Source organism: Mastigoproctus giganteus, chromosome 8 (genome assembly GCF_048544385.1).
Source record: "Mastigoproctus giganteus isolate SK-2022 chromosome 8, ASM4854438v1, whole genome shotgun sequence".
Lineage (NCBI taxonomy): Eukaryota > Metazoa > Arthropoda > Arachnida > Uropygi > Thelyphonidae > Mastigoproctus > Mastigoproctus giganteus.
Window position 1 is genome coordinate 4,613,718 of NC_143582.1, and position 27,265 is coordinate 4,640,982.

A 27,265-nucleotide genomic window follows, 5' to 3' on the forward strand; every position below is an offset into this window, starting at 1 on the left:
AGGTTCAACCTTTTTTTTGTGAAAATATGTTAATGTTTTGGGAACACAAGCATGTTTTTGTAAAATGTTTTGATATAAAAGTATATGAACATTAGAGATAATCAGCTAAGCTAAATAACAACATAACCAAACCTACAACATATATCTCATCTGCTCCACATTCCTCTGCTACAGATGATGACCTAAGAGTTCTTCCAGGTGATAGTACTTCTTGTGCTAAGTCTTGTTTAGTTCCTATTACCAATGTAGGAATCTGATTATCTACAAACTGCTCAGAATCATAATCATACCTAAAAAGAAAAGGAACACTGAATTAATAAATTAAGAATCACAGACTGAAAGAATTTTGGGCCTCAACTTATGGGAAATTCACTAAACATAATTTACATTTATTAAGAATCATTAAAATTACTTAAAATGGAAATTAATACTCTATTTTATGTGTTCAAGATTTATTATCTCTGAAAATAGGCATACACATTTCAGTGTAAACAATCTATCATGACAAGATATTTTTATAAAGCTCCTATTATTGCTTTTACAAAATATTGAGAGAAACTGATTAATAATGAAACTGAATAAAATATAACATGAGATGACATTTAAAGATAAAAAAATTTTTTACACGGTACGATCAAAAAAATTCGGAAACTGAACTAATATTTTGGAAATTATGAAAGCTTACTGGCTATTCAGATAGATCACCTTCAAGGTAGTCTTCTTGGCTCTGTATATACTGATTTCAACACTTTTGCAACTTCTGCTTCTGGAAGAATTCCTGATAGGCTTCCTTTGGAATTGATAACAGTTCCTGTGTTTTGTTTTCTTAAAATTTTCTCAGTCAATGCAAATCTGTGACCTTTCAAGAGGGCTTTAAGTTTGGAAAACGAATAAAAAAATAAAAATAACTCATGGGGAACTAAATCTGATGAGTATGGCAATGGAGTGCTACAGTGATAGAGTGCTTCACAAAAAATTTCTTGAATGGAAAATACCAAATATGCAAAGTCATTGTCATGATGCAATTGCAAATTCCCAGAAGTCCACTTTTCCAACACAATTTTCTCAGAACAGCATCATTCAATTGCTAGAACTAATTTGTAGAATTTTTGGTTCACTGTATGAACATACAGAGAAAATTCATAATGAATAATGTCCTGTGAGTCAAAACTACAATTAACATTACCTTTGCATTTGATCAATTGAGATGTTCTTGCTTTTTGGAACTTGGAGAAGACAGTCTCACATTGAGAGCAATGTGATGGGAGATGATGCTGAAATGATGGAAGAAATAAAGTAGAGGTCAGCAACAGCATGTTGATGAAGATCCTGATATGCAAGAGCTCACCACTCTGTGTTCATCAATAAGGAGGTGAGGCACAAACACAGCTGAAATACTGCATTCCCAAAAATTGATTGACATGTATTGTAAGAAATGCCAATTTCATTAGCAACTACTTCACAGGTAGTTAAACATCAATCACTCCTGATCAGATCACAAATGTGATTGAATCACTGGACTTTAAGTTGAAGGGTGGCTAGAGCAAGGACTAACAAGCAACTCTTTAAATTTTGTGAATCACTGAACAGTCTTTGAATGACAAAGTTCCTCTCTTCTCTGAAAGCTATTTTTAACATTTCATGGATTTATGTAGCACTTTTTCCTAATTTAAAACAAAATTTAATTCAAATTAGCTGCTCAATAATAACATCCATTCAGTGACTAACTGACTATAGATAAAATGTGCGATTCATCTGTTAACAGTAGATGAGTCAAACATGTTTCAACAATCACAACTTTCCACAATGCTGCAGTTTCAAGACACAAAGCTAGTCCCCCAAACATTCTGATCACATTTCATATATTCATTGAGAACAGTTTGACAACTGAATAATAGTGGAAATTATATTATCATGCTTCATCAGTTTGTAATCTACCAAACAAATGCACAAAAGATGCTTTCTTCTTGATCCATGAACAGAACCTGCTTATCAACTGAAGCTGCTGATAGTATTACATATTACTGGAATCAGAAAGAATAATCAGGCTACTTGGCATTGTTACAGGTGAAATTTCCCCAATTCTGGACCCCTACTTTCCAAGTAAATCTATAAGCACTTATAAGTTGGGTAGAACAGAGCAATTAAGCATAAGAAGGATTAACCTTAGGGTCCCAAAATCATGATAAATAATTTTGTTGTAAATATCATCGGCACTGTAAATTGTGATGAACCATCAAGGCAATCATCCCCCCATCTCCAGTTGTCTTCAGAACAGGAATGCATCTTTTAGGGCTATATGTCAATATATATATATATATATTTTTTTTCTGTTAGTTGTTGGCGCATCGGCTTCTGTGGCCATAATGCACCGCCCAAGGTTTTTTTTTTTTGCATTTTACTCTGATCCAAGCCCGAGGCAGGATTTGAACCCTGCGACCTTTGGGTTGCCAGGCAGGCACTTTACCCATCTGACTAGCCCAGTCGGCATGTCAATAAATACTGTAAATAGATAGATAGATAGACGTTAGACGACTTTCATCAACCGGTGAAATACCACCACTTTGCTTATTGGAGGCTTGAAGCGGTGAAACCCATGTTTAGTCTCTAGAGCAAAGTTTCCCGCACCCCGCCCTTATGGCTGACAAGTTCCTTTCTGGAACCCAACCGGTTGCATATGTAAATATGAGAAGAGCATAAAAAAATAGAGCACCATAAAAAATAAGAAAGAAAAGTGGAGAGGGAAATTTACATTTTATAAATCAGAGATGGCAATCTTAAAATTTGAGACATTTTCTTGCACTGCATTTCAAAGTTAATTCATTTAACAACCCTTCTGTTATGTTTTTGCAAGCAGAGCATAAAATATAATGACTATATATAACAATATATAGTTAGTATTAGTATTAATTGTGGCAAATGATGTGCAAAAGCAAGCTAGTACAGTATCAGTCAAAAAAAAAAAAAAAATTTCACCTATCCAACTCCTCCAATTGTTTGTCCAGTTCTTCCTTGAATTTATTCAAACTATTCACTTTCACAACAATGGATGAAAACTAGTTCCAGCAATCAACCACCCATCGTCTGAAGGCAAATTTCTGCACATCTATTCTGCAATCATCCTTCCTTACTTTGAATTTATGCCCCTTATGTGCATAGTCAGAGCAAGAGTCATCGGCACTGAGTTTGCTCAGGCCATTTGCAGAACTGAAGTCTTTATTGGTAAGAGCACCCTTTTGTTCCATTCACCAATCTTATTGCCCTTCTTTGTACTTATTCCAGCAGCTTTACATCCTTCCTAAAGTAAAGCCTCCAGACCTATATACAGTACAGTACTCAAAATGTGGCCTGACCAATATGTTATACGATAAGATAACATAATGACATCACCTTCTTATCCCTGCTAGCAATATTCCTGAAATAATGACAAAACCCCATGAGCTATCCTGGCAGCCTATCTCATAGAACTTCATATCTGACTGCACAATTACCCACAGGTCTTTTTCAATCTGTACTACCACGAGTGTAGTACCACACAGTTGGTACATTACTCTGGGGTTACTGCTATCCATATGCAGTACTTGGGATTTATCAATATTAAACTTCAGTACTTCTCAACCCATCTGACTAACTTTTCTAGATCCTGTTGCAATAGCATACTGTCATTAACAACCCTGCCAACCTTTGTATAATCTGCAAACTTTGACATTAAACCTGATATACCTTCATCAATATCATTGATAAATACAGAAAACAACAATGGGCCAAACACCAAACCATGGAGGACACACCACTAATAACATTAGTCCACAAAGAGCAGTGTCCAGTGATTACTACTCTGTCTCTTTCCACTCAAATATCCCTTTTTCCATAGCAGCAACTCCCTTAATGCCACACTGCTCCAATTTGTACAGCAGTCTTTTATGCTGTTAGTTAGGAAACAAAATCGAAGGCAGTGCATTCAGTTGACATTCTGGCGAGTGCAATGCTGACTCAGTTTGGTGTGACATAAGCACTGGGAAAGCAAAAATGAGAGTAAGAGTGTGTTATAAGCTTAAGTCCATTATCCTAGGAATACTCAATATGGAGTCATTCTCAGAATTTTAAATTATATACAGAAATCACACTCAATGAAATAATTAGAAATCAGTATACTCAGAACTGTCCCTAACTGAAAAACGAAAGTTAAGTCATACAATGAAACATTCATAGTAATATTTACTTAAAATTTAAAAAAAAAATTACATATACAAGAAATGTACACTAACCATCCATTATTTCTCTTGGAACTTCCTTCCTTTGATAAAACTTCTGCAAGCCATTTTCTAAGATTCTGGTGGGATTTCCTGTTAGTCAGATCATGTACTAAAATAATACCTGTCAAGTTTAATAAAGACATTTAAGTTTGCCATTGCTGTATTGTTGTTTTTTGTTTTTTTTTTTTGCCTATTGCCTTAAGAATCTTCTTATCTTGATAACAGTTATATCATATCATCTGATGAAGTTTAATGTAATAAATTTTCTTAATTAAAAATCAAAATCAAAATGTATATTGGTATGGGAAGAGGAAGAGTAAATAAGCCCATAAACAATGAATTCAAAATATATATTGGTATGGGAAGAGGAAGAGTAAATAAGCCCATAAGCAATGAGTTATAATCAGTGAAAGAAAAAAAAAAAAATTTCATTTAGAAGTTTGCCAATATTTTCTCAGTGCAAGTTGTTTGTTTGTTTGTTATTTGGTCTTTAGGACCATATTGCTCCGGGTATATGCGGTGGTCATTCCCTGACCTTTCTGCATCCTCGGTATTTGGTCATCACGGGCTCGAACCCCGGTCTAATCAAGAAGGTGTGCCATACACTGCTGCTCCTGCCCAACTGGCTACGGAGGCACCAGCAGTACAAGTGCAAAAAAATAAACTAAAATAAATTATATATTAACAAAGGAGCTATTTGACTTGTTATAAAACTTCTATATAAATTTTCTGTAAGCATACACGTGACTGAAAGTTTTGAATATTCCCATTTATTGGAACTCACTATCATCTTTACAGCTACAATCCATTCAAATCAAAAAAAAACTTTTGTTGGTGTATAATGTCGCCAAAATAAATATTGTGAAATTTTGAAGTTAAAGCTTATAGCCATTACTTTGGCCCTACTGAAAATTTTCATAAGAATCACTATTACACCTGCTTTCCAGAATATGAGAGAGAGAGAGAGAGAGAGAGAGAGAGAGAGAGAGAGAGAGAGAGCAATACATGTCCATTCTAAATTGCAAAGATTGATTAATATATGTAATTTACCAAACAAGAGGAAAGTGAGTTTCCAATAGCAATCACTTTCATACTATGACAAAGGATGAGTTGCTGATAAATTATGATTCATCTTCCATTAGTTGCTCTTTATCATGGCTAATGGCAACTGTCTATCAACAAACTAAGTATAAACATTTAAATGAAGTTTTTTTTTTTTTACTTAAGGTTGTGGTGCCACTGCTCATTTCCAATGTTTCCCTAATCTAACAAAGCTGTTGCTATGGTCAGATCATGTTAAAAAAATGCACAAAAATATAATAGAAGTTTATTTCTAATTTTCAGTTAAAAGAAGGGATGCTTACTGGGCAGTATAATGTTTGATAATAATTAATACACACTGTGCAAACATTTCAGGTGCATTACCAAATAGTAATAATATACGATTTATATAAAAAAAAAAAAACACACACACACACACACACACACACACACACACACACTAGCAAAAAGCAACAACTTTTATGTATCACTTCTTTGTTACTGCCTTCATCCCACCAATCAGCATATGGCAACAAACAATATCCACTTCGGTTACAACAAGATATAGAAATTATGTAATATTCACAAAACAAAAAAAGAAGCAATATATTTACAGATTTCTATTAATCCAATTTTAGTAAAATTTTGGAATGCTTGAAAAATCATTCTAAAAGAGCTAATTATAAAATCATAAAAATCCATCCAGAAAAGTTGAGTTATCACATGCAGTTGGACAAACAAAAAAATAATAATTACCATATTTGTATTGTATTGGATGGCTTGATAAACAAAATTTCAAAATCCATCCACTGGGAGTCAAGTTATTATAGACAGACAGATAGACAAAGAAATAATAATTGCATTATTTCTATTGGTTTGACAAAATTTTTTTTAAATGATCTAAATGTCTAATTTTGTGAAAATTCATCCATTAGGAGTTGAATTATTATATGCAGACAGATCAACGGACAAAGAGACAGATGGAAAGACAGGGTAAAGACAACAGATGTTTTACATATATGCTAACGTGCCTAAAAAAAATAATAAATAAAGTGCTATTTTGTAACACTTTGCTGTTGAGTCCCAGAACAAGCCAAAAACGTTTTTAATGACAACAACAAAGAAAGAACGAAATCTTGTATAGTAACCAAGCAACATCATAATAGTCACTTTTAGCAGCTTGCAGGATGTATGAATTTAGCCTGGAATGTTAAAGTTTGAAGATGGCAGAATCATAATCTTCATCACTGGTCCCTGTAAACAGCAGAATATTAGCATTAGCAAGGGGCACATGACATAAAAAAGCAAGCTTATATAGCATCAGCCAAAAAAAAAAAAAAAAAAAAAACACACTCCCTTCTCATTTCACCAATTCACTCACTCCAAATCGTTGTTCAGTTCTGCCTTGAATCTGTTTAAGCTAACAACAGATGGAAGTTTGTTCCAGTAATTAACCACCTGCTAGCTAAAGGCAAACTTCTGCACATCTATCCTACAACTGTCTTTCTTCAATTTCAATTATGAAATTGAAGACATATACACCTTTATACACCTCCACCAGATCACCCTGCAGGTGCCTAGTCTCCAGATACTGCAATTTGCAAAACTTAAGCCTTTCTTCATAAGAGCAACCCTTTGTTCCATTCATTAATCTTGTTGTTCTTCTCTGTACTCTTTCCAACAGCTCTACATCCATTTTAAAATGAGGCCTCCAGACCTGTATACAGTACTCAAGGTGTGGCCTGACCATCGCCTTACGCAAGGGAATAATCACCTCCTTATTCCTGCTACAAAAATTCCTGTATATCATTGACAAGACATCATGAGCTACTCTTGCAGACTGTCTGCACGGCTCAGAAAACTTCATATCTGCCTGCACAATTACCCCCAGGTCCTTTTCACTCTCTATCACTGTCAGTGTAGTACCACATAGTTGATACATTACTCTGGGGTTAACTGCTTCCTATATGCAGTACTTTACATTTGTCAATGTTAAACTTCAGTTGCCACCTCTCAGCCCATCTGCTCAACTTTTCTAGATCCTGTTGCAGCAGTGTACTGTCATTAGTGTCATTAACAACCCTGCCGACCTTCGTATCGTCTGCAAACTTGGACATTAAACCTGATATACCATAATCAATATCATTAATGAATACAGAAAACAACAATGGACCCAACACTGAACCCTGGGGAACCCCACTAATAACATTAGTCCATGAAGAGCAATGCCCATTGATTACCACTTTGTCTTCTCCCACTCAACCATCCCTTAATCCATAGCAGCAATTTGCCTCCAATGCCACACTGCTCCAATTTGTGCAGCAGTCTTCCATGTGCAACAGTATCAAAAGCCTTTCTAGTTCCAAATATAGGATATCAAAATTAGTTCCAAATATATGATATCAAAATTATTCTTTGCATCCAGTTCTTTTGTGACTACATCATAGTATCCAGTCAAATTGTCAGACGAGACTTCCCTTTATTCCCGCTGGAAAAATTCCTGTATATCATTGACAAGACACCATGAGCTACACTTGCAGACCATCTGCACTGCTCAGAAAACTTCATATCTGCCCTCCACAATTACCCCCAGGTCCTTTTCACTCTCTACCACTGTCAGTGTAGTTCTGTATTTCTTCACAGCGTACATATGGCGCAGATGTGAGAAATCACAGGTGGCGCCTGACCCTAACACTATGCACACTATGTCAGTGTAGTACCACATAGTTGAGTCATTACTCTGGGGTTACTGCTGTGACCGAGCTATAGCTGAAGTCTTGTCTAGATGATCCTGTAATACTTCTTTAACCAGTGCCTCCATTAATTTCCCTGGAACAGAAGTTAAACTAACAGGCCTTTAATTATCTGTGTCTCCCTTTGATTTTCCTTTGTGGATTGGAGTCAGATTTGACTATTTCCAGTCCATGGTACCTCCCCTGAGTCCAAGGAAGCTCCCATAATTATGGCTAAGGGTTTACTTACACCTTTAATATAACTGGATAGATTCCATCCACCCCAAGTGCCTTTCTTATGTTTATCTTCAACAATTTCTCCTCCACTTTACTCTTAGTTATTACAAGATTATCTAGCTTGTTGCCAGAGTTTAATACACCTTTGGGATATCCCTCCCTGAATAACTCCTCATGTGTGAATGTAGATGCAAAATATTCATTTAGTTTGTCAGCTACCTGAGCAAGATCATCAACAGTTGAACCATTGATATCAAGTGGACCAATCTGATTCATCCCCTTTCTTCTAGAGTTTACATAAGTAAAGAATTCTTTGCTGTTTTTCTTTGCATCCTTTGCCAAAGATATGCAGATGCTCTGACAAATTTATGACAGTAATCCAGGGGAGTATTACATTGTGTTACATATTGACAACTGTGCTATTAGATGAGTGAAGGAATGGAAAAAAATCAGTTAAGAATTCATTAGGTGAAGAAATAGTACAAAGGTAGAAAAGAGGGTAGAAAAAAAAAAAGGGGGAGTGAGAATAGGAAGAGATTAGTAGAAGAGATTAGATAAGAAAACAATAGCGAAAGAGAAAGATAATGGGGGAAGGGATGAGGAGTAGTGAAGAGTAGTTACCAGGGGAGAGTAAATAAAAAGTAGAAAGAAGATGAATGATATTGCTAATGAAGAATAGTAAGAAGAAATGGAGTGAGAATGGTATATGTAATAAAACCACAACATAAAAAAAAATATATATATATATGCAAATGCGCACACACACAGTCAGGTATGCTATAACGAACGCGGAGGAATACTATCGGCCAACATAACAGGTGCATATGTCGGGGCCTTCCCGCTTCGATTAGAACGTCAGTTATCATCTTTGTTATCATTTGTAAGGTTCAGTTATTAGTTTAATTATCTGCTTATTTGCTCTTTAGCAGTGAAAATATATTTTTTAATTATTCTGCTATATAATTTTAGCCATGAGCCGGCAAAATAGAGTGAGAAAGCTAATTAACTTAGACATTAAGAAAGAAATAATTTACAAAGAGAAAGTGGAAAAGGTGTAGGAGATCTAAGTGCTGAATATGGTATGGCTAAATTAACAATCAGTACAATTTTAAAAAACAAGGAAGAAATAAAAAGTGCACAGGTCGCGAGGGGAATCTCTAGGTTAAGCAGTTCACATTGTAATATCACAGAAAAGATGGAAATTCTTCTATTAGTGTGGATTAACGAAAAACAAATGGCAGGTGACAGTGTCAATGAGGCGATTATTTGTAAAAAGGCCAAACAATTGTTTTGGGAACTTGGTGGTAAGGCTCCTAGTACAAGTACTGGTTCTGTGAAAGAGTTTTTTTGGCACCAAGGGGTGGTTTACCGGGTTTAGGAAAAGGACTGGGATTACACAGTGTTGTGAGGCATGGTGAGGCTACCAGTGCAGATAGGGACGCTACTGAGCAACATCGTGAGAAATTTAAGAAAATAATTGAGGATGGAGGCTTTCTTTCACAGCACGTGTTTAACTGCGACAAAACTGGCCTTTTCTGGAAGAGAATGCTACACAGAACTATATCACGAAGGAGGAGACCACCTTACCTGGCCATAAGCCAATGAACGACTGGCTTATGTTGCTCTTTTGTGCCAATGCTTCGGGTGACTGCAAGATCAAACCACTGCTCGTATATCATTCGGAGAACCCCAGAGCTTTTAAAAACATCAGGAAAAATCGCCTTGGAGTTTTATGGCATTCCAACCACAAGGCTTGGATGACCAGGAGTCTTTTCTCCGACTGGGTGACTGAGGTGTTTGGCCCCCCACTGTCCGTGACTACCTTAGGGAGAAGGATCTTCCATTGAACGTTCTTTTGGTCATGGACAATCTTCCAGCCCACCCTCCTAATTTGATGGAAGAATTACCAGATGAGTTCATTTTTTCACTTCTTGCCACCTAATATGACGCCTCTCCTCCAGCCTATGGACCAACATGTGATCTCAAATTTTAAAAAAAACTCTACACTAAGGCACTGTTCAGGAAATGTTTTGAGGCCACTTCTTCCAGCGATGTGACTCTGAAGGACTTTTGGAAGGGTCACTTCAATATAGCAGATGCTGTTTTCCCAATTGTGTTTGCTTGGAAGCAGGTTTCTGTTGGGTGCTTGAATTTGGTTTGGAGGCCATTGTGGCCTAATACTGTGGCCCCAAGGGACTTCGAAGGCTTTCAACAGTTGGAGGAAGAGCCTGTTGTGCAGGAAATTGTGTGTCTGGGCAGTTCCATGGGCCTGTAGATCAATGAGGAGGACGTGGAGGAATTGGTGGAGGACCACAGGAAAGAGCTATCATTTGAGGAGCTAGCAAAGCTTCACAATGAAGAGGTAGAGCTTTCGGGGACAAGAAGGACGAGGAAAAAAGTCATAGCATTCCAGCTGAGGACCTCTTTAAGGAATAAACTTTCCATTCTGACCATGTACTCAAATCGGGAGCAAGCAGATATGCATTTTATGTACGGTTTGGTGGACGGCAGTGCTTGGGAGGCTCGTCATTTGTACCACGAAAGGTTCCCAGAGAACGAAAGGTTCTCTTGCTGGAATAAACTGTCCAAACTTATAAAAAATTATCATCCAGATATTGCCGCTGTGAAAATGGACCTTAATCATTTTAATAAGACCTTGATGGCCCACTTTTGGAGGGTCCAAAAATCCAGGATAAAGCAGTCAACCCTGGATTCATTCTTCAAAAAGGTGGACAAATGCCCTCCAACTGATGAACCTCCCACCCAAGATGAGTAGGAACGATGACTCCTCTCCTTCCACTTCTATGCGATTTTTTATGATTTTTATTAGGGAAAGTTTGTTCATATTTTTCACTAAGGAAACATTGTTTATGCTTTTCAAATTTTATGTACAGTATATAAAAGTTAAATAAATTAATTTTATATTATTTTTACACTTATATTTTTCATTTTGTATTATATTTTTCCTGTTTAAATCGTTGTATTGGATGATAACTTTGCTCTAGACAAGGGGTAGGCAAACACTTTTTTGGAAAGGGCCAGATCGTAAAATTTTTAGGCTCGGCGGGCCAGTAGCAATCTTGAAGATATTTACATGGGTAATTCTACTCATAGAGCAACAAAAAAAAAAAACAGGTTCAAAATCTTTTTATTAGGAAGTGATATTTTACATAATATTTATACACATACAAAAAAAATGAATAAAATATTTCCACTTATTAATAAACATATTATAGAACTGGTTAAATTTTGTACTAATTTTTTGTACTGTTTTTTCTGAGATAATATTTCATCATACTGGAGTTCGAAGTTGTTTGCAAATGGTCATCCATTAATAATGATCTGTATTGCGATTTTACATATTTCATTTTCGAAAATGTCTTTTCATATTGGTAAGTACTCCCAAATACAAATCCCCGTGCATATGATTTTAATTGACCGTATTTATCTTCCGAAAGATATTTATAGAATTGGGTTAGATCCATTTCTTTAAACCTAACCTTTAGCATATCATCATTTTGAAGATCAATCACTTCCAATTGAAGGTCTGATGGAAGCTCCTCAATTGTACAGCCAAATGGATTTTGAAATATGGATGTGTCTTTTGCACTTGCATCAAGATCCGAAAAACGCTGTTGTAACTGTAGTTTAAGTTCAGAAAATATATCCGCCGCGAATTTTTTTGGGAATGGGGATTTTGCTAATATTTGAAATTTTTTACCGCATGGAAAATGGTCAAACTTGGTTAATCTGATTTGTATTTCAAACTACAAATTTTTGACGATATGACTTTCTGATAGAATACGTTTCACATATGAGCACTGTTTTCTCCTGTAATTTTAAGTTAAATTCGTTAAGATATCCCACGATGTCTGTAGCAAATGCTAATTTCCATAGCCATTCATTGTTAGATAGTGGTTGTGGGCAGTTTTTCTCACTTAGAAAAATTTCTATTGCTTCTCTGAGTTCAAAAAAAAAAAAATCTCAATAAAACTTTTCCATTGCTGAGCCATCGAACTGCTGTATGGTAGGACAAATCAGGATATTCAGCTTCAATCTCTAATAAAAAAATCACGAAACTGACGATGGTTAAGTCCACGAGAGCGAATAAAGTTAACCGTTCACACAACTGGTTCAATAACATATGACAGATTGAGATGTTTCCCACAAAGGGCCTACTGGAGAATAATACAATGAATTACCAAAGGTTTTGAACGTTTATCTTCTTCAGAAGCCTTAAAAATTTGCCCAACTAATCCTTTCCCCATTCCACACATATTTTTACCACCTCAGTTGTGACACATTTTAACTGATTCCATTGCAAATTGTACCGTGTTAGCATTTTCTAGATTTCCTTGAAGATATCTTCACCTGTAGTTGTTCCATGCAGACTATTCATAGAAGCTAATTCTTCAGTAACCTCAAACTCAGTATTGACTCCTCGAACAAACAGCAATGACTGGGCAGTATCAGTAATGTCTGTAGACTCATCAAGAGCCAACGAAAACTACTTGAATTTTTTTGCCTTGTCTTTTAATTGACTCTTGATGTGGCTCCCGACGTCCTCAACTCTTCTAACAGTTGTTCTCACTGAAAGACTGACAGATCGAAACAAATCCATTTTCTCTGGACATTTCTTCGGCTGCCACAAGTAAACATGATTTAATTAATTCACCATCGGTAAATGGTTTCCCTTTCTTGGCTAATAAATGAGCTATTCGTAAGCTTACTTCAGTTACAGCTTCATTATAATTTTTTATTTTAATGAATAAATTGCGTTGTGATGATGCATTACATTTTAAACTTTCCAATTTTAGCTTCCGTTGATTTTCTGGGAGTTTTGAATATTGAATATTGCTTACTTTGGTAATGACAACGTATATTGTACTCTTTTCACACAGCTATTGTGTCATTACATAATAAACATGATACTTTGTCATTTATTTCTATGACAAAATAATTCACACTCCATTCAGCTTTAAAAGCAAGACATTCGAAGTCCACTTTTCTCTTCATATTTGGTCTTGATGGTGACATGGAAATGGTGGGTAATAAAAGATTGCAGAGCGCTGTGACAGACAATACCACGTGCGCCGCTAAAGCAAAACTGAAAGAAATGCTGGCAACACTTGTTCTACGATAGACGACAGAATGTGAATATGCGACGCCAGTAGTGCCACATGTGGTTATTATTCTCAACTCGACTACCGGCTATTGCAGTGCGTAATTTGATTTATTTTAAATTTTTTTCATGTAAAAAACAATATTAACCCGCGGGCCGGATTAAAAAGAGGGGGCAGGGTGGATTTCGGCCACGGGCCATAGTTTGCCGACCCCTGCTCTAGATTGTGGGCCTGGAACGGATTATACCTAAATACATATATTTCAATGTATGCTAGAAAGAACAGATGATATAACGAACAAGGTTCTAGAACCAATTACATTCGTACTAGCATACCCCACTATATATATATAATTTTTTTTTTTTTTTTTTTTTAAGACTAAATGCGCAAGGCATAATGTTATGAGTTGAAAGTAACTGTATAATACTGGTGTAAATACACCATAGTTTACCCATAAGTTTAACTACATAAGTAGCGTAAAGGCATCGTTTGATTTTATCTCATATTGTGGCTACCTTCACAATGAGATACCAGGTATCGCATTGAAATATTAATTTTGGGTAGAACCAATATAAAAAGAGTTACATTCCCCACATGCAATGTTATCCTCCGTAGTCAGGTGGGAAGGAGCAGCAGTGTGTAGCACACGCTTCTTGATTAGACCGGGGTTCGAGCCCATCCCCAACAAATACGGAGGATGCGGAAAAGTCAGGGAATGACCACCGCATATCCCGGAGCAATATGGCCTTAGTTGCTAATGCTCCTAAAAACCAAATAATAAACAAACAACATGCAATGTTATAGACTATGTGTGGGGAATGTAACTCTTTTTATATTGGTTCTACCCAAAATTATCTTTCAATGCGAATACAACAACACCAGGCATCCGTTAAGGCAAAAAGGACAGGTGCATCTGAACTTTCCTATCATGCCATCCATGAGAACCATATGTTTCTTTTTAATGAGGCAAGAATAATTAATACACAATATAAATATACAAAACTCTTAATAGCCGAAACACTTGAAATGAAGTTAAACCCTAACACTATAAATGTATGTAGACCATACACAATTTCAGACTTGTGGACCTTTATGCGCATGTGTAAATAACATCATTTACAATGGTTAATAAAAATAATCTCGTTCACGGTACATTAAATTGAACCTTATTATTAGTATAAAAGAGAGAGAGTGTAGATCGTTAAGTGTCACTTTACTCCTTGTGAACACAGACCATCCTGCAATAACTTTGTCCCTTATTAAGAAGTTTAGTCTAAAAATATTTTAGTAAATTTGACAATGGTCTTCAATTTCCTGTCCATTATTGCTGGGTGGTTTAGGTTTTAGTGGGTTGATGTACATCAACTTCGCTTTGCTCTTCCTTTTGTGTGAGTAGATTATGGAAATTGAATACAGGATTATTTTTAAGAAACCCCTATATATTAACAATTTTAAACCATAATATCGTGTCATAAACTTAGTTTGATAAAATGTATTAATTGGATTAATTTAATGTGAGTGTCAGGCCGAAGAACTTCCTATAAAAAAGGTATGAGTTAAATCTCTTATATTTTTAAATATATATATAACAGATAATTAATATAAAAATAAAAAAAATAAAATTAATACATATTCCAGTAGCATATGTATTATAAAAAAGCAATGATAGCTTTATATTTATTTATTTTCTTATTTCATTTCATTTTAACTTTTAAAGCAATTATTTAAACATATATACAGGGTGTCTCAAAAATACACAGCACAACTTCAGGAATGAGTTCCTCATATGTAGACAATAAAAATTTTATAACAACATAGTTCCGGAAATGATTGGTTTCCGAGTTTTGACGGTCTGTCTATGACACCACCTTATAGTAATTATTCAAAATGTCCACCTTCTGCCTGAATAACAAAGGCAGAACATTACTCGTGCAGGGTAATCTGCTGGTGACAAGACTTGTACCCATTGCAGATGGTAAGGATACAGTTGGTGTTCTGGCAACACTCTCCAAATAGTCGAACATTGAACAGCCAGTTGCATTGCTATTCTACATGTGCTGATTCCAGGAGTGGCATGCACAACATCCAAAATCTCCTCCTCTACTTCAGGAGTCGTAGATCTTGGTCGTCCTCTGTCGGCAGCACAAGGTGTAAAGGTCCCATGTTCACAAAGGTGGCAATGGATACCTTCAAACGTTTTCCTGTCTGGACATCTTCATTCTGGGAACCTTTCGTGGTACAAATGACGAGCCTCCAGAGCACTGCCATCCGCCAAACCATACATAATATGCATATCCGCTTGCTCCTGATTTGAGTACATGGTCGGAATGGAAATCCACCAGATTCTGTCAGTACAGTCTGTCCTCGTATAGCACGATAGTTGCGTTCCTAGAAACTCTCGTGCAATGCAAAATCGTGCAATATAAACAACAGGCCCTATGGGAAAAGTAGGGTTAGGTGCCGACCACCCAAGATTGAACACACATTTGGAACCAAAACATTACCAAACACAATAAATAATCTGGCAATTTTAATCGTTATAAAATACTTATATAAAATACTTACGTATTTTATAACGATTTACGTATTTTATAACGATTAAAATACGTAATAAAAATATTATATTATATTATAATAAAGTATTTTTAGTATTTTTTAATACTAAAAAAGTATTTTTTACGGATAAAATATGTATTTTATTCGTAAAAAATTTATTATATTAAATAAAATAGTCGTAATAAAATACTTACGTATTTTATAATACGTAAGTATAAATTATAATACGTAAGTCGTAATAAAATATTGCTAATGCTTTTGCTTCTATCGTAAGCAAACTTGCTTTTTGTTTGATTTTCAATCCAAACAGATGATAGCCGTTCCATCTCTTCCAATTTCTTTGTGTCTTAATCTAATGGATTTTAATTACACTTTGAGTTGTTCCTGCTATGAAAGTTGTTTTTATTTTCTCTGCATTCTTTGTAATTCTCCGCGTTGCCTCATTTATGTCTGTAGCACGTGCAATATCACATGGTCTTTCATTTCGCTCAAAGCGTTTCAAAATTTCATATTTTTGCTCTATCGACAGAAGCGGACTGGCCATAAGCCTTACGGGGGAAACCTCGGTGGGCCGGAGGCCGGTGTGATTTTGGCCATAAACGCTAGTATGAGGCCACTACAAATTTTCCCGGGTAAGAATTTTTGACCCAGTCCGCCTCTGTTTATCGATATTGCTTCTTTTTTTTTTTCTCTGAATCTGCAGTGTCTTAGCCAGGACGCTTCCTTTTCACACCTTTTAAGTATTTTACTAATTTTTAGGGAATAAAGCACAATTACAAACGAGGTGGCACGCTTGATACACAGAAACAAAGCTGCGCTCGTGTAGCAACTGAATAAACACGGTAAAGGCCGAGATACGCTATTAACACCTCACATTTTGCTAAAGCACATTTCTAGGGGTTACTATCATAAAACAATAAAAACAGTTTCCAGTTGCGTTTCTGCTAGTGGAATCTGTTATAAACTGGTAGTAAACTCCATCTAATTGCATTTGCGATTATATCGATAGCTGGAATTGTCGGTTTTTACGTTATTATGGTGAAATGTGTTTCCCCTTCACTGACATAAACACATAAATACATTTTCAGAATCTTCTTCGTTCCTATCGTGTTGCGTTCAGTTGGGGTGATTCCGCATTCGACTGCCATTTCTTGTAAACACAAAGGCGAATCGTGTATAAGCGAATTCGGTTCGTGTTATATAAGATAACGTTCCCCTATTTATAAATCGTGTATGATCGAATTCGTGTAATGCAAACACGTGTTATACGAGGACCGACTGTACCTTGCGATGAAGGAAATCACCTGCAGGAGATAAGACATACCGGTTAATAACTTGGGAACCAAGCATTTCCAGAATTACGTTGATATAAAATATTTTTATTTCTACATATGAGGAACTCATTCCTGAAGTTATGCTGTGTATTTTTGAGACACCCTGTATATACATATATATAAACTAAGAAACTAAAGTAAAACATATGCCAGTAGTATGGCAAACCAGTAGAGATAAATAATTACTAAGCCCATAGAATAATACAAAATGAAAAAAAGAATGGGGGGGGGGCAAAATAATGAAGAAGAGGGTATTGTGGAAGGAACACTCCTAATATAATTTAAATTTGAAAGTCAATTAAATAGCAATTTGAAAGCCAATTAAAAAGAATTTTAATGACACCCCCGACAGCACCAGTGTCCAAATTGTATGAAATATCACCAAAATGGATACATAAACTACCAACAATATGACAAAGGCCAGTAATTTGAGACCAATTAAACTAAAAATAATATATAATAAAATAAAGTAAAATAGACTAACCATTATGCGCCATCTCGACACAGTACCACAAAGCCAATAATGGTCAGGGAATCATTGCATTTTGAATGTTAGAAAAATCCATGCAATGACTCTGCTGTCAGGGGTGCCATTAAATTTCTTTTTAATTGGCTTTCAAATTTTTTAATTGACTTTCAAATCCTAAATTATATGAGGAGCATTCCTTCCACAATACCCTCTTCTTCATTATTTTGCCCACCCCTTCTTTTTCTTTTCTTTTTGTATTATTCTATGGGTTTAGTAATTATTTTGCTCTACTGGTTTGCCATACTACTGGCCTCTGTTTTACTTTAGTTTTTTAGTTTATTTTATGCATTTAGTGGAATGTGCATATCTGCTGCCACTGATGTTTGCATTACTATTTTTATATTTATTTTTCACATTAATTTTACTTATTATATACACCGATGAGCCAAAATATTATGACCAACGAGTCGTTATGCAAATTGAAGCAACTGCAGGTGAACTATGGCAAGTGTACGGGTCGGGACACGGTATAAAAAACACCTAATACTGAGCTACGTTAATCAGTGTTACTCTTGTTCTTCAGATGGGAAAGGCAGCAGACTTAAGCGAGTTTAACAAAGGCCAAACTGTAATGGCCAGACAACTGGGTCAGAGCATATCCAAAACAGCATGGCTGTTGGGGTGCTCACAGTCAGCCGTGGTTAGTACCTACTAAAAGTGGTCTAAGGAGGGGAAACCCACAAACTGCCGGCAAGGTGTTGGATGACCACGGCTCATCAATGCTTGAGGTGAGCGAAGACTCTCCTGGATGGTAAATGGCAACAGAAGGGAGACTGTGGCACAACTAACCAGTAATTGGAATGCTGGTGACGGGAGTAAGGTATCAACACACAGTACATAATCAATGGGTGCTGCTCTTCTTGGACTAATGTTATTAGTGGAGTCCCACAGGGTTCGTGTTAGGTCCACTGTTGTTTTGTATATTTATCAATGATATTGATGAAGGTATATCAGGCTTAATGTCGAAGTTTGCAGATGATACAAAGGTTGGCAGGGTTGTTAATAACAGCAATGGCAGTGTGCTACTGCAACAGGATCTAGATAATTTGGGCAGATGGGCTAAGAAGTGGCAACTGAAGTTTAACCTTGACAAATGCAAAGTACTGCATATGGGTAGAAGTAACCCCAGAGAAACGTACCAAATGTGTGGTACTACACTTAAGGTGGTAGAAAATGAAAAAGACCTGGGAGTAATTGTGCAGTCAGATATGAAGTTTTCTGAGCAAGGCAGACAGGCTGCCAGGGCAGGTCATGGGGTTTTGTCAATGATATATAGGAATTTTGCTAGCAAGGAAAAGGAGGTGCTTATCCCTCTGTATAAGGCAATGGTCAGGCCACGCCTTGAGTACTGCGTACAGGTCTGGAGGCCTCATTTTAGGAAGGATGTAATTTACTTGAGCGTGTACAGAGAAGGGCAACAAGATTGGTGAGGGGAATGAAGGGATCCTCTTACCAAGAGAGGCTTAAGTTCTGCAAATTGCAATGGCTGGAGACTAGGCACCTGTGCGGTGATCTGACTGAGGTGTATAAGGCCTTGAATGGATTGGGCATGCTGAATTCTGATGAGATCCTTCCAGTTGTTCAGATTACGAACCTAAGGGGGCATAAATTCAAATTAAGAAAAGACACATGTAGATTAGATGTGCGGAAATTTGCCTTTAGCCAGCGGGTGGTTAATTGCTGGAACAAAACTTCCATCTGTCGTTGTGGAAGTTGATAGGTTGAATAAATTTAAGGAGGAACTGGACAGGCATTTTGAGGGAATGGTGTGATTTTTTTTTTTTTTTGGCTGATGCTGCATAAGCTCATACACTTGCTTTCTTGCATCAAATGCCACTGCTACTACTACTACTACTACATTGAACCCTGCTGAAAATGGGGGCTGCATAGCCGCAGGCAGCTCCAAGTGCCCATGCTAACCACGGTTCACCGGCGAGAGCACCTACAATGGGCATGTGAGCATCAAAACTGGACCTTGAGTGGTTGGAAGAAGATTGTCTGGTATGAATCACATTTCCTGTTGCACCATGTGGACGGCCGGGTACGTGTGTGTGTCGTTTAACTGAGGAAGTGATGGCGCCTGGACGCACCGTAGGATAAAAACAAGTCGGTGGCGGCGATGTCATGCTTTGGGTGATGTTCTGCTGGGATACCCTGGATCCAGTCATCCATGTGCCGGGAACTCGACATCTACCACCTACCTAAACATCATTGCTGACCACATACACCCTTTCTTGGCAATGGTCTTCCCCTCTGGCAAAGTCATCTTTCAGCAGGATAATGTGCCAGGCCACACCGCCCAGATTGTTCGAGACTCGTTCGTGAAACATGAGGAAGACTTCCCGGTATTGCCCTGGCCTCCAAATTCCCCAGACATCAAATCCCACTGAGCAACTGTGGTTTGTGTTGGAACAGCAACTCTGATCTGCGGCGTCTCAACCGCGGACCTTACAGGAGTTAAAGGATCTGCTTGTTACGTGTTGGTACCAGATACCACAAGACACACTTAGAAATCTTGCCTCACTGGGTACGAGCTGTTTTGGCTGCATGTGGAGGATCAACATCGTATTAGGTAGGTGGTCATAATGTTTTGGCTCATCGGTGTATATACAGGGTGTTTCAGTTAAACGTTTCAGAACTTCTAAGAGGGGTAGGGTACATCCTGACAACTTGAAATCATATAGCAATATGGGGTCGGAAATGCTTTCCTGAAGCGGTGTGGTACACAGAAGCACCATAAAGAAAAGAGACCGTAAGTGAGAAATCGTTTTAATAATACATGAAAAGAAGCAAAAGGTACATGGATTAAAGTAAGTGTTCCAAGTTTCTTCAACCTCGTATTGCTTTCGCACAGTGGTACCTTGGAAAATGTGCTACAAATCCCCTTTTTCCTGCTGAAGTGTTGTTTTCCGATGAGGCATCCTTCACAAGGGAAGGAATTTTCAACACGCATAACGACCATATCTGGGCGGTCGAGAACCCGCATGCAATACGACGTCGTGCAGCACAGATTCGATTTTCGGTCAATGTATGGGCCGGTATTATGGGAGATCACCTCATCGGACCTTACCTGTTACTGTGTCGTCTAACCGGACCTATCTACTTGATCTTTCTGCAGCAAGTATTGCCACAACTTTTGAGAGATGAACAGATTTCTGCATCGACGCAACAGACAATGTGGTTCCAACACGATGGAGCCCCTGCCCATTATAGCGGAGATGTTCGTAACTACCTGGATGTCACCTTTGGTCAACAGTGGATCAGACGTGGTGGTCCCGTGCGTTGGCCTGCTCGGTCAACCAACCTATCATGTCTTGATTTTTATTTCTGGGGTCATATGAAATCGCTAGTTTATGACACCCCTGTTGACAATGCTGAGGAGCTGGTTGCAAGAATCGCAGTAGCTGCCGAAGAAATTCGAAATTCGCCTGGAGTATTCCAGAATATTCGGATGTCCATGCGTCGGAGATGTGAGGCGTGCATTGTAGCCCGTGGAAGAAACTTCGAACACTTACTTTAATCCATGTACCTTTTGCTTCTTTTCATGTATTATTAAAACGATTTCTCACTTACGGTCTCTTTTCTTTATGGTGCTTCTGTGTACACACCGCTTCAGGAAAGCATTTCCGACCCCACATTGCTATATGATTTCGAGTTGTCAGGATGTACCCTACCCCTCTTAGAAGTTCTGAAACGTTTAACTGAAACACCCTGTATATATATATATATAAAATATTAAATGATGATATAATATCTCTCTATATAATATAATTTCTTTAGATATCTATATATATAATTTCTTTAGATATTATATCATTTAGTATATATGTCATATATATTTTTATACTTTTTTACATTGTTTTTATTACACATACCATTCTCAGTCCATCTCTTCTGTTTTCTTCTTGCTATTCTGGGATCACATCTGACAAGTATAGGCTTGGCACACCCAGGGTCCTAAACTGGATATCATCATCATTCTTCTCTCTCTCTCTCTCTCTCTCTCGAAATTTTCTTTTGGCTGGTGCAGCAAAAGCCTCAGGCTTCCTTGCACCATATGGCTAATGATAATAATCTTCCTTCTATTTTTCTTACTCCCTCCTGATAACTACTCTTCACTAATATATACCCCTTTCTCTTTCATTATCATTTTCTTACCAATCTCTTCCTATTCTCACTCCCTGTTTTCTACCTTTTTACTGTTTCTCCTAATAAGTTCTTAACTAATCTTTTCCTTTTCTTCGTTCATCTCTCTCTCTCTCTCTCTCTCTCTCTCTCTCATTTATCTAGCTTTCTTATTTCTATTACTTTTATTCTCATTCTACATTATTTTTCTTATTCACTATTTTTGTCTAACTAATCTCTTCCTATCCTTACTCCCTACTTATTACCTTTCTATTTCTCACCATTGTTTAGTCTATCTTCATTCCTCAACCCATAAAACTATTAATCATCATGCTCATTGGGTTGGTCTGTCTATCAGTAACCCTAGTCCATGAATATATATATTTTTTCCCTCTCCTTTTGTTTCTTCTTCTTACTTTCTTATTATTTCACTGTCTTCTAATATAAAATTTATTATACACATATAACATACATAGTAATATATTTATAATTTATATGGATTTTTATGTATAACTGGATTTGAGGATGTGAGAGAGAATCTATTAATAAAAAAATAATAATAAATAAATAAATAAGAAATATTACCATGAAAAGAATTATAAAAGACAGCACGACTGTTTCTGTGGCTATTTGATCCTCCAACATCCCATAATTCAACAAAATAAGTTCTCTGTAAAGGTGTTCCTTCCTTATATTCATGAAGCTATAATATTAAAGGTTATGCATAAATTCCTGGTGTTTGTTTGATGCATTCCACTTAAAACATTAAAAATTACATCAGTTAAAGTTTGTTTGAAATAATATTTATGGAGATGCCATTTTTATGAAATGAAGTGAATGACTAGCAAAGAAATTAAACTGAAAAGAAACTGTTCTTAATTTTAATTAAGAACAGTTTCTTTCCTATAGTTCCTTGCTGTCTGCAAACCACTAATCACCACAGCTAATGCCATCTCAGATGGCACCTAGCATTAGTTAGGGTGGTTAGTGGCTTATGGATGGCTGCACAACTGTGGTAACCCATACAGTGTCCTGAGCACTGTACTGATGCTGACATGTGTCCCAATCATCTCATTGTGTGTGTGTGTGTGTGTGTGTGTGTGCATGTGTGCGGTTTCAGCATTAGACTGCTTCCATTTGTAGATCAAATCACCAATCATCAACCTAAGGCTCTCCAGTGCTGTTGAAATGTCATATACAAACCAACTGCTTATGTGGCACCCTATTATCATTCCACACTGGAAGTCTATTAACTCCATTGATTGCAACATCTTGCATTAACAATCTTACTACTGTCTCCTCAAAGGCTTACAAGCATATTGTTATTTGGTTTTTAGGAGCATTAGCAACTAAGGCCATATTGCTCCGGGGATATGCGGTGGTCATTCCTTGACCTTTCCGCATCCTCTGTATTTGGTGGGCATGGGCTCGGACTCCGGTCTAATCAAGAAGCGTGTGCCATGCACTGCTGCTCGATGCCCACCTGGCTATGGAGGCACCCTATGAGCATATATATAGTTGTATCTGACACATGCTTGTTTAGAACATGAACCAACTATCAAAGGAGAGATGTCCAGATATTAATGGTAGGGCAATGTATATTATTTAGTGACGTGGATATAAATAAAGGCTGAAATTGAATATATTATTACACCTTTTGACTATAATATTATATCCAAAATGTAGACTATCTCCTTGTCTTTTATTAAAAATTGTGAAAATCTCCATTAATGTAGAACATACTTGAAATCATCATTGCTTTCTTTTATGAACTACAACCCAACAATCTTCTGGGAACGGGTCCCCTATCCTCCCCCCATAACTTGTTCACAAAAGTCAGAAAAGTGAATGAATATTTACTATAGATCATTTAAGTTATTACATTATTAATGGTTTTATACAAATTTGCTACCTTGTTTATATATCCATGTCACAAAATAACATACAGTATATGAAAATGTATGTTCTATGCAAATTCTTCACTTTTCAAATAAATAAAAAGAAAGTGCTGCTTTTCAATCTCATGCTCAGATGCTCAATAATAGCATCAGGTTGATTTTATGAATACAATTCATGGAGGCAAAGACAGCTGGATGATGCAGAGATAAATATAAGTGGGCAATTATCTGGTTTGAATGAAGGTAAAGACTAATTACTCTCACCAACAATTGAGTTTTCTAGCAAATGCCACTTGATCACAAATTAGAAATCCAAAACAGCCCATGAACTCAAAAAATATAAAGTCAATGCATGTACACTTGATATTACATAAACAATCTTTTCTGCTGGAATTAGAATCACATCAGATGACTAAAAATGATATGGTGCTACTTCAACCACAGGCCACTGAAACATGATCAGGTGACATGTTTGACATGTTGTTGTTATTTGGTTTTTAGGAGCATTAGCAACTAAGGCCATATTGCTCCAGGAATATGCGGTGGTCATTCCCTGACCTTTCCGCATCCTCCGTATTTGGTGGTGACGGGCTCGAACCCCGGTCTAATCAAGAATCTTGTATTATGCACTGCTGCTCCTTCCCACCTGGCTACGGAGGCGCCTGTTTGACATGCCTGCAGTAAACAGTTTAAATTGCAACACCATTGGGGATTGAGAGATGCCATATGTTAAAATTTTACAAATTTTAGGGGTGTGTATTACACGGAGGAAAGGTCATATAGCATTAGCAAAAAAAAAAAAAAAAAGTACAACCTAGTGGACGACAATTTTAGAGAAGCACATTTCAAAAATGAACTACTTTAAACATTTATAATGATTAAAATTAGTGCTAGTGGTAAAACACATAAATAACAGTTCAGTTTATTAAATAAAAACAAATGACAATAAACAAAGGGACAATAAATGTTGGCATGTGCTGTAACATCAATTATAAACACATACACAGCATCTACAGGAATTATTAAAAAATGCACGCTTAGCACACATAGGAATTTCGCAAGAGCAGTATCAGAGGGGAAATATGTAATATAAATTTTTTATTCACATCCATAAGCACATAAATCACATTAATAAGTAGCCAGCTTATTACTTACACTGACCCAATAGAGGAGCTGAACTAGTGCCATGGCCACTAGTTCAGCTCCATAGATTTTTTTTTTTCCTTTAAAAGAGGGTAGCACATCCTTTAGCACTCAAACCAACCTCAAGTCCAAGCATGGACTACATAAGTTAGTATTAATAGTGGCAAATTACGTAAGCAAGCAAGCTTATTAACATCTGCAAAAAAAAACAAAAAAAAAACACTTCTCATCACCTCTAGCAGTCTGTCTAGTTCTGCTTGAATTTATTCAAACTACATACTTCTACAACACCAGACAAAAATTAGTCCCAACAATCAACTGGCTGAAGACAAAATTTCCGCAGTAAACTTACTCAATCCATTCAAAGCAATAAACACCTCAATGAGATCTCCTTGCAGATGTCTAGTCTCCAGACACTGAAATTTGCAGAATTGAAGCCTTTCCTGGTAAGAACACGATTTGTTCCCCACACTAACCTCATTGATCCTCTCTGTACCTGCTCCAAAATGTCTACATCATTCTGCAAATGAGACTTCCAGACCTGTATGCAATACTCAAGATGTTGCCTAACTACTGCCTTATACAACAGGATAATCACCTCCCTACCCCTGCTGGTAAAATTCCTGTATATCATTACAAAACCCAATGAGCTGTCCTAGTAGCCTGTGTGCATTACTCAGGTAACTTCATATCTGACTGCAAAATTATCCCAGGTCTTTTTCATTCTCCACTACCCTCACACAGTGTGGAACCATACTGAGGCAAATGAAGTAAAAGGAAATGAAAATGAAGTTTAACATTGACAAATGTAAAGTACTACATATGGGAAACAGCAATCCCAGAGCAACGTATCAACTCTGTGGTACTACACTGACAGTGGTAGAGAATGAAAAGGACCTGGGGTAATTATGCAGGCAGATATGAAGTTCTCTGAGCAGTGCAGACGGGCTGCAAGAGTAGCTCATTGTGTCTTGTCAATGATATACAGGAATTTTTCTAGCAGGGATAAGGCATTGGTCGGGCCACACCTTGAGTACTGTATACAGGTCTCGAGGCCTCATTTCAAGAAGGATGTAGAGCTGCTGGAACGAGTACAGAGAAGGGCAACAAGATTGGTGAATGGAACAAAGGGTTGCTCTTACGAAGAAAGGTTAAGTTTTGCAAATTACAGTGTCTGGAGACTAGGCACCTGCGAGGTGATCTGATAGAGGTGTAATAAAGCCTTGACTGGTTTGAGCATGCTCAATGCCGATGGGATTCTTCCTCTTGCTCAGAATAATCACCCGAGAGGGCATAAATTCAGATTGAGGAAAGACAGATGTAGGATAGATGTGCAGAAATTGCCTTTAGCCAGCGGGTAATTGGTTGGTGGAACAGACTTCCATCCCTTGTTGTGGAAGTTGATAGCCTAAATAAATTAAAGGCTCAGCTGGACAGGTATTTCGAACGAACGGAGGGGTGAAATGGAAGTGGGTTTTTTTTTTTTTTTTTTGCTGATGCTGTATAAGCTTGCTTTCTTGCTTCATATGCCTCTACTAATGCTAATGCATTGGTACATTAATCACTGCTGATAATCATATCAAGAGTATTGTTTTGTCTCATTGCCTCTCTACCATGCTAGCATAGGAAAGTTAGTCAAAGTATTCCACAGGAAGGATGGCTTAGTCAGACTTGAATGCAACCCACTGTTTCTCAGCAATGTCTTAATATGGTTTCATGCAAATGCTCTGCACATTTTTTCCTTGAAGTTAGGAAAATCCCAAATTAAAAATTACCAAACAAATAGACTGGGAATTGTTGCCCTATAGAGTGGCTGCCATGGCCACTAGTTCAGCTTAACAGATTTTTTTCCTTTAAAAGACTACATCCATTCTAGGAATTCCAATATGAGAACCTAACAGTGATAACTCAAGAATTCACTAAAGCTGATCATATACAGGTAGTTCGCGACTTTATTTTAATTTGTTAATTTGTTCCTAATGCGGGCTCGTAAAGCAAAAACTTGTAAAGCGGGAATTTATTTCCCATAGACGTAATGTTAAAAACAGGGGTTAGGTTCTCAACAATGAAATTTGACCACAGTAATGTTAAATAATGGTCAACAGAAGAATAGTTTATGCTTAAACAATGATTTATTTATCCAAGAAATGAAAACACGGCCTTTAAAATAAAGCAGCAAATTATAATAATAAAGAAATTATTTTATGTCATACAAATGTTAAAATGTTTATTCTTCATCATCATCAACTAAATGAACACTCATTGATGATTCTTCACTCATTGTTGACTCA

The 27,265-nt window shown here is 36.9% G+C and overlaps 1 protein-coding gene across 1 annotated transcript in view; it reads right to left on the minus strand.

Annotated features, from left to right (window-relative positions):
* LOC150081214 (rab-like protein 3) overlaps positions 1–27,265 on the minus strand; it is a 103,034-nt gene that overhangs the window by 12,729 nt on the left and 63,040 nt on the right. Inside the window, exons 3-5 of the mRNA XM_090379428.1 lie at positions 22,519–22,636; positions 4,269–4,377; positions 137–290 (exon numbers count right to left, since the gene is read on the minus strand). Coding sequence (XP_090235554.1) covers positions 137–290; positions 4,269–4,377; positions 22,519–22,636 — 381 coding nt within the window. The remainder of the gene's footprint in view (positions 1–136; positions 291–4,268; positions 4,378–22,518; positions 22,637–27,265) is intronic.